A 12,397-nucleotide genomic window follows, 5' to 3' on the forward strand; every position below is an offset into this window, starting at 1 on the left:
GAAATTTGTGGTAATAACACAACTTGTCGTAAGCTTTGAAACGCCTTGTTAATAGTTTGGTTTATTTCATATAGTGAATACAAAACTATTGACACTCTGTACAAAATAGTTGGCATTCTACTCAATATGGGCTGTTTACATAGCGTGGTCAGTTGCGCGATAAAGCGGAAATAGAAAAAAGAGATTTAATCCTTCTAGTAGTAAGCTAATATGAAAGATATGGAGCAATTCACGAGTCATACTTTTGCTTCATCTAAAAGATATCCTGGTGCAAAACATTTCATAGGAATTTTATTCTTATTCTATTTTTATATAAAACGTTTTGCACTGGTCCACATTCGAAACAAAGATAATTCGAAAATGCCACATCACTGTAGTGGTCACTACCTCTCTTGTGTCGGGACAACATTGACAGTGATGATGAAGGTGACGGTAACTTATGTCATCACATTTAAAACCCAAAATGGTCAAAACTTCGCGCAACTTTACATGACCCGGTGCAAAGCTACGAACAATTTCCATTGGCTATCCACCGTGCAATAATGAAATTTTGTTTCTTTTTAACAAGCGGGATTGTCAAATATCAATATATCGAGTTCAGAGAGGCCATCGGTTCAGAGTTTCTCATAAACTTCCATTTTAATTAATGCTCGTAATTCCATATCACCGTTAAATGATTCTTTTTTGACGCTCTAAGCCGCGACTAATGGCATCAACTCCTTATAAAGGTCACTGCGGATACATAGGCGCCTTACATGACGTCACTTCTAATGACGTAATCATCCAGTGACATAGTCATCTTCTACGACTGTAACCTTGCCCCCAGGGTCCTATAGCTAGCAACATTCTTCTTCTCAGCTTGTGTTACTTGTTTCCAGTCTACTCTATTTGATATTACTGTACGTCATTTTCTTTATAGGTTCGTTATCTGTTCGGCGTTTTATCTTCTGAAGCATCTTTAGAAACCAATTGATCTGAATCTTGTTCTAAGTTACCGTGCATCTTTTCGTCCCCTCCTTCTTCATCTCCCTCTCCAATCACTGAAATGAAAAAAATAAGTTTACGGAAACGATGGTACAATATGCAGATAGTGGTTATTGACTAGGAATTTTATAGCAAGGTAAAAATAAATCCCAAAATTAAGTTATCTTCGGTTTTCTTTGCCGCTTTCAGGCCATAATAAAAAAGAAAATACTCGCGTGTTCCGATCGCGAGGGTCCTTCAAAGTGGCCTATTTCTATTTTGTGTTGTTGTTGTTATTGTTGTTTTTTGTTTTCAGATTTTTAGTTCTCTATTCGTAGTAGGGACTAAAAATCGAAGCGTCAGCTCTTCCAAACTCGGAACAGTGGTTAATTTGCCTTAACAACTTGAAGTACTGATGTTATCATCGCAGTGTTTCATTTACTCGCCACACCGATGCTACTCAGCAGTCTCTTTAGAATCTAAAAACAATAACAACTTTGTTTCGTGATACTTAAAACTGCTGCTTATAAGCCCTGGGCTTATACAACTTCATGAGGGGTTTTGGGTTTTGGGTGGGCTTATAAACGGAGGAGCTTACTTCCGAGGAGGAGGGGGGGGCGCTTAAGCGCAATAAAAGCCCGTTTCGAAGTGAGCTATAGCAGTGTTGATTGAAATGGGTTTCTCATATACTGGTTTTTGAGCTTTAAAAAAATCGCTAATAATCAGAAGTAGTAGTTTGTTTACAGGTAGATGGATCTATAACCGGTTATAACCGGTGCGGAGGTTTATGAACGGGAGGGATTATAAGTCGCAGTTTATGGCATTCCAAGCAACTTACCTTCTCTCCTATGGACGTCGTGAGTTGCAGCACCCTTTCCTATTATTAACACTGCTAAATAGGCTCCGAATGCCGCAAAACACAAAATGCATCCCTCCGCTAAGAAGCTGATGGCGCCTACATAGTCAAAAACTTTGCCCACGATGAGTGGAATAATCATCTCTCCTATAGCTGCACTAACAACAAACATGCAGGTCACCGTGCCTGAAAATTAAAGTTAAAATGGAAATTTTTAACATTGTGTGGATAAAGGTTGCGCCTACTTGGCTACTTGGCTTCCACGTATGTCTTGGCGTGCACAAGCAATCAAAATGCTATCAAAGCATTGCAAATTCCTTTGCATTTCTTTCCTGGTTGGGGTTTAACTTATAACTTGAAAATTGGTCAAAATTTTACAACCAGCTGAGGAGAGAAACGAAAGGTTAACTGATCGCTGACAAAACGCTGAAACTTTACTACCAACTGCGATTTTCCCACCCCCTCCTCCTAACCATACCCTCTTGACGGATCATGTTCACTTTCCCGGCATTCGTCACGGCTACAATATGTTTTCCCGCCAAAACACCCTTCATGCTGGTTACACGCGTCGGACAATTTTTTCATTCAGCGCAACTCCGCTCAACTCTGTTCAACTCATGAAACAGCCAAATGCTTCTCTTGAATTTTGCTTTCTGTTTGCGGGCTTTTTAACACTTTTATGTCTGACATGATCCGAAAAAACCTGATACTACAGCGAGAGGAAGCAGAGGCGGAACAATTTGTCAATCAGCAAGCACAAGAACGATGCAGAAACAGGTTGGATTGCAAGAGTTTTAAAGACAACTTGATTCTGTTGCAGCATGGATTCCTAATATATGAATTTTCATCGCCAAGAACATTCATATATTCAGAACTGGACGGAGAAGATTATGAACCAAAGGTAACTTTTAAAACTCTGCTATTTTAATTTTGCATTTTTTTTCCCGTTGAAGTTGCACCATTTTGCCCGTATTTTGTAACCTGTCCACCTCGCGACCTGTTGTTTTGTATTCACACTCGTCCAAAAGGCCCGTGTGTATACTAAAAAGCTAAGTCGAGTCATTTGTGGGACATTTTAGATATGCAAACATTTTTATATAAATTATTATGTACTAAATTCTTTAATTCAGAACAGGTTTGGTGCGAGGAAGTCCTTCGTTAGGCCGTCATCAGAGCGTGCGTTATAAAACTTTGTACATTTCTTGGCTTTCCTCAAAACAGCAACTAGAAATGACAAAATTCCGGCTTTGATACCACTGACGTTAACGAATTAAACGGTTCGTTTCAGACTAACATGCTATCTTAAAAAAAATAGCGATAAGATGCTGTAATTTCACTGAGCAAGCACGCATCTCTGTGTAGTTGTTTACTTGTAATTTAGAAACCCCACAATGCTCAAAATACCGCACGAGAGGGGGTAAGGCTGTCGCTGCTATAATACGTACTCCCTATGATGGAATAAACGGGAGGTTCGCTAGGGAAGAGTACAATTTTTCAGGTTGAGGGTAGAAACTTCACGAGTTGAAGTCACATACAAAAAGCCTGTTGGGAGAGCTGTCGTCATCTAGCTATTTCATTTTATTGTTAAAGGACCCATCATCAGCTTCATTCTAAGGGTATACCGTAAAGAAATCGGAAATCTATAGCAGTAAATTAAAGGGTTACCATTTCCGTCAAAAATGATCTAAAGACGGGCAAGTGTTCGGACCACGGGTCGGAGCTTGAGTACCCCCTCCCCTTCCCCTTTAGGCAGCTGCTAAACAAACCTGTAACATTGAAGTACTGCTCTGCTAGTGCCACGCTTGTGGGAAATACATTGCTCATAAAAAGACCAAATGTGCTGGTTCCCATCCATAGCGCAGATTCACTTGCTCTGAACGCTAACATTACTAAACTAGATACCAAGCAGCCAATCTGAAAAAATATTAAACCTTAACATTGCAACAATCCCTTAGCGTTTGGAATAAATTGTCGAGTGTGAAGGGAAAAAGTAAAAGATCAGGTACAGGAAGCGGTGGGAGACTAAGAATTTCAATATCAGACGACAAAATACAAAAGTATAAACTGAAGAAGTGACTTCATAATTAAAAGTAACTTGGGAAGGTAGGGACGGTGTTTGCTTTTCCGGCAAGACTACTTGCTCGTTAGGTCGGGGATTATCGGTTTCTGTTGCATGAAGAAACCAAGAGTATTTCTACTCCCTCCTGAATGGGATGCTAGTTCATCCCCGCGTTACCCACCAGCATCATCTCGGAACGTGAAGGTAGGCACTGTGAGAGCAAATTTCTTGCACAAGGACACAATACAAAAACCTTGGCTAGGTCTCAAACCTGGGGCGCTTGATCAGAAGTCCAGCGTACTAACACCACACCGCCTCTCTCCTACAGCTAAAAGAAACCTTCACACACCCGTCCTTTCTAAACATGGCTCACATTATGGATAGTTGTATGCGTGGGTCTTTTAACGAAAATAGGCATCAGATAGTATGACTATCAAAGTTGTTATCCGCGATCTTTGGCTCTGCACTGGTGCTTTATCCAATCAGGTAAAACTGGTGTCAATCGCAACATCACTTACACGCGTTTCTCAGCATTTGGGTCTCTAGCATATCTATCTCTAGAGTTCTGATATTTAATATTACTGGATATTTGTAGTTGTTTTGATTAGTCACGTTTGATTACATTGCCCATTACTGTCAGTTACTTAGCCTGCGTCGCAGACGCAACCGGCCGTGGGTAAATTTCCTTCTGCAACGCAGACTATTAGTCGCCACGTGTTGTTTTATTTCCACTGATCATACAATAGATGAGAATATAAACTTACCAAATCTACAAGCAGCATAACCGCTGGAGACAAAAACAAGGCTATAGGTATTGATATGAGACGACCTAACGCAAGTGATCCCTGAGAAAAAAATAAGTGTTTTTAAAAAAACGTTCATTCCTTTTAAATTAAAGAGGTATGGACAAAACTTAAATTACGCTTAAGTTACAAGGGAAAAACTAAATACTGTTTGCCTGTGTGAAATGTATTTCTACAATACTTGTTAAGTTTTGGGGCTCATGTTGTCTTGATCTTCTACACTACCGTAACAAACTTGGTACTTTGTGGGTAAATCCTATCAACAACAGGCAAGTTCACCGTCCTGTAGCATCAAGGACCCAACAAGTATACTCACCCCTAACCTGCGTTACGGGTTACGGCCCTTAATGACAACTATAGTTAACTCTTTTATGTGTTATTCAAAATGCTAAGAGAGCTAAAACAAATAACCCTCATTCAGTGCTAACTTTGTCATACAATTACTCACCCAAAACACAGAGGTAAGAAATGCACCTTGTGCTGACGTCATATGAAGGGAGCTCTTTACCGCGTATGTGTAAACATACCCTCCATAGGACCCCTGATAAAGAATAAAACATTACGGCTATCATACAGCTGCCGATTTTAAATAAGGTTATTAGCTTCTACAGAAACTGTTGTGCTTTGTCAGCGGGCAAGTTAAACACCTGGCTATTTATCAACTTGAAGTTGATAAAGGTAAGGTAACCGCTATGGCGAGTTTTGGGAAGCTGACATTTCGAGCGTTAGCACATCCTACGTCGCCAGAGCAAAGTGGGGTGTTGATATGGTAAAGAAGGGAGTTACGCTAAAGCAGGCAGCATAACCTGACAGAAAACACATGAATGAATGAATGAATTAAACGAAAAATGTTCATTGACATGGGGAGCCAAGGTACCGAGTTATAAAAGTGAAGTAAAGTTTGTGACAATATGTTACATTATGTCTGAAAGACGTTCTAATGTACCAATGAACTGATTAACCCTAATTATAAGACACTGCAAGTGTTATAAACGTTTTGTGGAATCAAGTGGGCTGCATAACGCAGAACTTTTGCGTTCTGCATCAAAACAACGATACTGTTACCTTCTGTAGCTTTGGCGATAAAAAGAAACTCCAGCAAAGCTCTACCGGGCTTCATATTTGGATACACGTGCAGTTCAATGTTACAGTATAAGAGTCAATATTTCGACCATGAAGACATGATTGATCATTGCAGTTATGCACACAACTTAAGCAGTTATGAAATTAAAGCCTGAAAAAAATTCAGGCCTGAACCGGGATATCTTTCTCCGTAATTCAAATATATGATCTTTCATATGCTCACGTGTAATATTTTGACCAGTCAGAAATAACGTTTCTTGCTCTAACCGATATCTAACTGAAACTATAAACAAGCGCAAACTTTTTACCTGCATTCCATCATAAAGAAAAACTAGAAATGAAGTCCAGAAAGTGATACAGAGAATCTGTGTTTTGTTTGGGTTATCACACAGACCGGGTTTCTTCAGAGTTTCCTTGTCCAAGTGAACTTTATGTGTAATGCCTAGAAGAAATCAAAAAACAGCTGTAAATATTTTTTGCAGCTGTACCACTGACACAACCCTTTGACTTATCGGTCAAAGGTGACAAAGGTCACCTTTGATTTTGATGAAAACGATGCTTTCGACGTTTTTCAAAGGTATCAGTGAGGAAGGTGCTTCTACATGTGGTTTTTACTTGTGTCAAAGAAACCTTCACTTCTGTCAAAGCCATGGTACCCTTGAAATGCGTTAAGGGGTGATATCAAACGTTTTTCTTTAACTTGATGGCCAGAGAGTCAAAGTTAATCTTTAAACTTTGTCCTTTCCTCTGACGCGAGTCAAAAGCCCGGGGAGAGGGACTCTCATATAGAAAGGACGGGGGTGCTCGTCGTACCTTTCAGGGGTTAAAAAAGAAGTTTTGGTACTTCTTAGGGTGTTCAGTCTCAAAAGGGCCTCAGTGGGGGCTTTTGCGGGTACCTTTTAGGGTATTGAGCCAAAAAAATATGACAGGAGATAATATGTTGTCTTAGAATTGCTACCTCTTTGAGGTGAAAAATATTTCAAACCACACCTACAGAATCTGATTTAGGTACCTCTTAGTGGTTCTTTACAAAATTTGCCGTCCTCAGTTTTATATGGGAGTATCCCCGGGGTCTAAAGCAGTCAAAGTATCTCTTCTTTCAGTGTAGAAAACCGCTGTACAACAATAATTTATTACGACACCTTCTATGTCTGTATCCGGGACCTCTGATGCGCTTTGGTCACTTTCTGCTTGGGCAGCAGCAGCTCTTTTTAATTTATGCTCCTCCCACTTGTCTGATATGACAATGTATGCAAGGCCTATCACAACTGGTATCTACAAAGAAACGAAGGCACTTAATTTTATTGGCTGTACAGTGCAACCTCACAAAAATAAGATTCAGCTGCTATTCAGCTGTAGTTTAATAGTAGTTTTAAGGTTTACTTTCGTTTCGGTTTTTCCCACGCTACCTGGACCCAACCTAACGCAGTCTTACCTGTAAGAGAATAAGACTGCACTAAAGATGTAAGACTGCAGTAAAGAAGAAGAACAAGATTTGAAAGACTCACATGTGCTAAAGCTATAATCCAGTATGCAACCTGGACTTCGCTCTTGTATTGCTGCGATCCAGGGTAATACGTATCTCTCAAGTGATTGGTTGGTCTGTGAGATAACTTATGGTGACTGCGATGTCCCATTCCACCGTATGGCAGCGGATTCCCTCTCCTGGCCGCCGGCAGCCCGAGATCTGGATGGGGTGTACCGCTGAGAAATGGCTCTGCTATGAGCGGGCTCACAAATGCGCCGAAACCATATGAAAAGTAAAGAGCCTGAAAAAAAAAAAACAACAACAACAACAACAACAATGTTTTATATTGCCAGAGCGACAAACATTCAATTTCTTCGTACAGTAACAATGCATTGCATCAACTTGTCTGTGTAGATGTATAGGCATTTCTATTATTTTTAATGATTTTGAGCTATTTTCACAGTCAAATAATCTCTTTAAAATAATGCATGGCAATGACGAGTTCACATTTTGCTTTATTTAAGATCGACAAAGATTTCATTTTAAAAGTTAAACACCACCACTTAAAAACATTCGCGCTCTTGAAAGTGTACTATGCTCCCAGGCTGCAGAACACGAAGAAAATAAAAAAGACGTAAAAAGTTTTTAACTCACCTGCAAATAAGGGGAAACCTTTGGAAAAATAAAATGATAAAAATTAAATTATTGATTATCACTAAAATATATTTTGGCTACGTGTAGCTTATGCACCATATATAGCAGCTTATGCACCATATATAGCATGTATCGACAAAGAAAATCGTTACTTCCCTTAATGGAATGCTAGTCCATCGCAAGTAACCCATTTTCGGGGGATTACCCGCGAAATTCACTAATACCCGTTCATACTCTTTGGTGGAGACAGGCATTGCGAGAGTAAGGTGCCACACAAAGACAACATAGCAGTCCTCCTGATCTCTCTTTATATTACCTTTTTTCCGTGTATTGCAATAAGCTGTACATTAGTTGCAGTGTCTAGAATTCCGACCGAAAATCCCGCAGCTGCTGTTGATAAGATTAAAAGCCACAGTGTTCGGCACATAGGAATCACTGCCAAGAAAATGGCATTCAATAACAGAAAACACAGTAGCAGCAGATTCCGATTAATGTCGTATCTGGGGAGAAATAAAATGAAAAAAGTTGTGTAAAATAAAATCTTGCTCACACTGGTCAAGTGCTGTACATAAAGCCTGCGCGTAGCTTTTGTTTCTATAACATAAGGCGACTTGGAGTATTGCTACTTCCTCCCCTCCCTGATATTATGCTAAGCCAAAGGTTTTCTCGCTCTACCCCCGTTGAGTTTGCGCTTGCCCAATTTCCCGCGGTTTATATTTTACACGCACGTTCGTTGAACTGTGGCGATCAGGAATGGAAGGTTTGTGGACAGATTGTAGAATAATACGTTATGTTGTCTCACTTCGCGACGTCTTGGATTCTCTATCAATAGAAATTGTTACAACTAGAAATATAGCGCTGGGTTTAAAAAGAGACTTCTTGAAACGCGCCGCTTTTTGTGATAGTAAGAAAAATAGCATGGTCTTTATTTAGTTGAGTTTGGTAAGATTCTGGGAAACTTCTCAAAAGAGTCTCAAAAGCCAATGGTTGCCGTTGATAGATCAGAGTAGATATAACCGAAGTTGTTCCTACGTTCTTCAAAAGTTATTGAAAACCAAGTTTATGTTTAGGTGTACACTGCTCTATTGGTTCTTATGATATAAAAAAGAAAACAATGTGTAAATACTGTATTTTTAAACCTGTTGAGTCTTAAGTTAAGAACGAAATCAAAAACCAGTAATACCTGTCTATAAGGGTACCAGCGACAATTGCGCCCACGAAGCGAAGAGTTGATTGCGTAAATAAAAGCCAACTTAACGCATCTATAATGTCAATATTGGTAAAAAATGAGATCAAATAATCTGTAAGTGTGGGCCCTGCCATTCCCACGGACATCCCGAACATAAAAAACGTGCTAAAGTAGAGAAAATGGGCGAAGCTTGATCGACAATATGGCGAACAACTCTTCCTTAGATCCTCCACTTGATCCGCGTACGACTTGATCCGTAGCCATATTACTGGAAAAATCACTTGCCGAAGCATGACGGACTGATCTGTGTTGCTGCGCTCAAGACCTCGTGAGTGTCAGGGCAAAATGGGAACTTGTAGTCGGCCAGAGACTTCAATTATTCTAAGACTGTTATTCGATTCCTTGAAAGTATCTGGATGCTGTGATTAGACCAGTCTGTGTCCTCCTGTGACTAGAATCCAGTTATTACGTCATTACAATTCCTGTGTTACATTTTAAGGGTCTGAAGCGCACGTTTTAAAATTTCGGCTATGTTGTAAGCCACGTTACAACAAACAGAATTACAGGTTGAACCTGCCCTCTGTCTGCATACGTCCCGATGGGAACTCACACTGTCACGATGGTTGGATACAGTTTCACTTGTTACCTTTTTTCGCGCTGTTGTCTGTGGTATCCCTTAAGGTAGATATTCCGTATTGAATGTGGTACGCAATTCGGTGTTTGTTGTTTAAAGAAAACAACGAAATAACACTCAAACAATCAGCGTATTGAAACATATTTGTTTAACAACCTGCTGTGAAGCAGGTAGACCAAAGTGGCCCGTTTACATTTGATCTTTTAAACCTGTTTAAAAATGGCAAGAACTAATAATCCTTCAAGATGTTTTTTCCTTGTTGTGAAGTCACAATGGAGTATATGCTGTAAACCAGCATTAACTGATGTATGTCGAGCCATCATTACATGATTTCTTTTAACCGGGAAGAAAGAAAACCTTACTTGTTGGTTTTTGCTCAATCATCAGATAATGACTTTTACAGTGCAACTACTCCAACCAAGGCCACCCGACAAAATTTTCCAAAAATTTAACGAGCAAAAATCGTGGAGGTTAACAATAGTTTTCCAACATATTATGCTTGTAATCAAGATGTACATTATACAAAGGCAATAGATTTGTATTCATTTTGGATAATTTGTCGGAAAACTATTGTTAACCCGCCCGATTTTTATTCGTTAAATTTGCAGAAAATTTTTTCGGGTGACCTTGGTTGGAGTAGTCGCACTGTAAAAGAAATCAAGTGATAACTCAGTGAATGGAAATCTTAAACTCATCTTCTTCCTTTTTGGAATTTAAAACTGGCGATTAAATATTTGATTTGACGGTAGCACAACAATGCTCTAAACCAGGCCTTTTGTTTGGGAGTTGAGGTGGGAGTCTGGGATCTTCCTCCGCCGCACTTCTTCTAACAACTTACACTGGAGGATCTGGTAGTAACAACGAGGTAATCTCGTAAGGCACCATGGGAATTAAAGTCAACATTTGAATAAGACACACAAACAAAGTTTTGAACGATTTTCAAATGATCATGAAAGGGAAAAGTCAATACTAACCATTTCAATATAATTTGATTAGACAAGTTTGAATACTAATTGAGTTTCTCTGTCATTTCAATAACGGGTTTTGGATGCGACCCTCTCGAAATTGTCTTAATCAACCATGAGTTTACATATAAATAAACAGGTAGCGAGACGAGCCGGTGAGTTTGGGTCAGGTTAGGGTTAGACGCGCAGTAATTTTGATATAGCTTTATGAATTTTTCTCTTGCGTTTAAGATAGCGAGATACTTAGCAGCTGTTTAATAAAGTAGGATTAAGAGACTAACAGATTATATTCGTGAAAAGCAACACCGATTTTTAGCTTGTTGACATTTTGATTGATCCTTGATAAATCTACGTTACCTGTCCAATAAAATCCCAGCTACGCTCGCTCCAAGCAGAGCGTACGCCGCCTGTGTAAAGAACAACCAACTCATCATATCCAAGCCATGGTGAACTAAATGACCTAGCTCGATCAATGTAGGCCCTAGAATCGCCATTGTAGTCCCAAAAGAAAAGAAACAACCGCAGTACAAGACAGTAATAAGTACACGGCGAGGTATACAGGTCTTGTTTTCGTTTGTGTTTAGTTCCTCAGCATCAGTTTCTCTCCTCGAGGCCCTTTCTTGAGCGATAGTCAAGCTAAGGAGATAAGTAAAACTCATAACGTCTTTCCCTCGTCATGTGTGAAGATAGCGACCCTTCAATCACACAGTAACCAAGTCCTCATACTTGAAACCAAACGAATTGTTTAGAATTTGAGAAATCGAGGAAACGCCACACAATTGAGCTTGCTTTCTCCTCATTGAGAGCGGTATTCAAGGCCACATCTTAGCAAAGCAGCCAGTGTTCTATCTCAAGTGACAAGCTGTTACTCTCGAGTAAGGCCATAACCACTTCGCCATGATAATCGGAAGTGGGCTTTTAAATATGGCTGACTTTTGGCGGTTGGTGGTCATTATTTATTCATATAGCTCTACATGTTGCATGTACTTATAAACAACTCGCGAGAAGTGAGCAAGAAAAAAGCGCCACAGACAAACATTGTTCTATATTTCATGTACAACGAAGCATCCCTCTTTCATTTTTCCCAGTAGGTTTTGGTGCAGCGTTCAATACATTCAATTAAAATGTGGAACTGAAGGTTGTCAAAGGTGCAAACTGTTGTCGTTTCGGGTGGTTGTTTTACTTTTGATCATTCTTTCACTGTGAGGGAAGACGAAAAAGAGGAAATCCATTGGTTCAGTAACAAAAACAATTTTTTTTTTGCACAAACAAACCTGCAAGTGACCTTAGTCTAGAAAGGAAATACGAGATTTAAAATTGAGCGAGATTTGAATTACCTTTTGAACGCAAGAAACTTGACGAATTCAGAACCCAGATAGAACTGAGTTTAGATTATGTAGTTTCTTGGTGTTAGCGACATTCTGGGATAGAAAGAAAATGAAAAATACTCTTGGAGTAAGGAGAGAACTAATGAGTAACTCAACTGTAATATGTTACTCCGAGAAGGCAGTGGAACCCAGACTACCGAGGTGCTTGCCCAGCAAAAACCAATTGCTCGGCTAACATTGCTTCTCAAGAATTCCTTAATTTTGTTGATTGTCAGTGGCGGATCCAAACCTTCAACTGGGGGGGGGGGGGGGGCGCTTTTGTTTTGCTTGCCCTGCGGATTTTCTTCCTTCTGTGATTTCTTCTTTTTTGACCCAAAATAAAGGGAGGGGGGGGG

At 39.7% G+C, this 12,397-nt stretch overlaps 1 protein-coding gene across 1 annotated transcript; it reads right to left on the minus strand.

Moving 5' to 3' along the window:
• Nucleotides 1-405: 405 nt before the first annotated feature.
• On the minus strand, nt 406-11,794 carry LOC145503204 (solute carrier family 60 member 1-like). Its single transcript, XM_081482664.1, has 11 exons — nt 11,032-11,794; nt 8,203-8,386; nt 7,887-7,904; nt 7,273-7,533; nt 6,907-7,039; nt 6,073-6,206; nt 5,130-5,222; nt 4,643-4,723; nt 3,586-3,733; nt 1,802-2,005; nt 406-1,040 (listed from the first exon to the last, which is right to left on the minus strand). The coding sequence occupies exons 1-11, from the start codon at nt 11,331-11,333 to the stop codon at nt 925-927; spliced, it is 1,674 nt and encodes a 557-aa protein (XP_081338790.1). The 5' UTR covers nt 11,334-11,794; the 3' UTR covers nt 406-924.
• Nucleotides 11,795-12,397: the final 603 nt, after the last annotated feature.

Source organism: Orbicella franksi, chromosome 11, assembly GCF_964199315.1.
Source record: "Orbicella franksi chromosome 11, jaOrbFran1.1, whole genome shotgun sequence".
Taxonomy (NCBI): Eukaryota; Metazoa; Cnidaria; class Anthozoa; order Scleractinia; family Merulinidae; genus Orbicella; species Orbicella franksi.

What these genes read in the sequence shown, in the direction of transcription:
- LOC145503204 (XM_081482664.1), bottom strand. Translation starts at nt 11,333, where the DNA reads ATGAGTTTTACTTATCTCCTTAGCTTGACTATCGCTCAAGAAAGGGCC. An exon ending in TTATGCTGCTTGTAGATTTG is followed by an intron (nt 3,734 to 4,642) that starts GTAAGTTTATAT and finishes ATATTTTTTCAG; the next exon opens with ATTGGCTGCTTGGTATCTAG. An exon ending in CGACGTCCATAGGAGAGAAG is followed by an intron (nt 1,041 to 1,801) that starts GTAAGTTGCTTG and finishes TTTTCATTTCAG; the next exon opens with TGATTGGAGAGGGAGATGAA.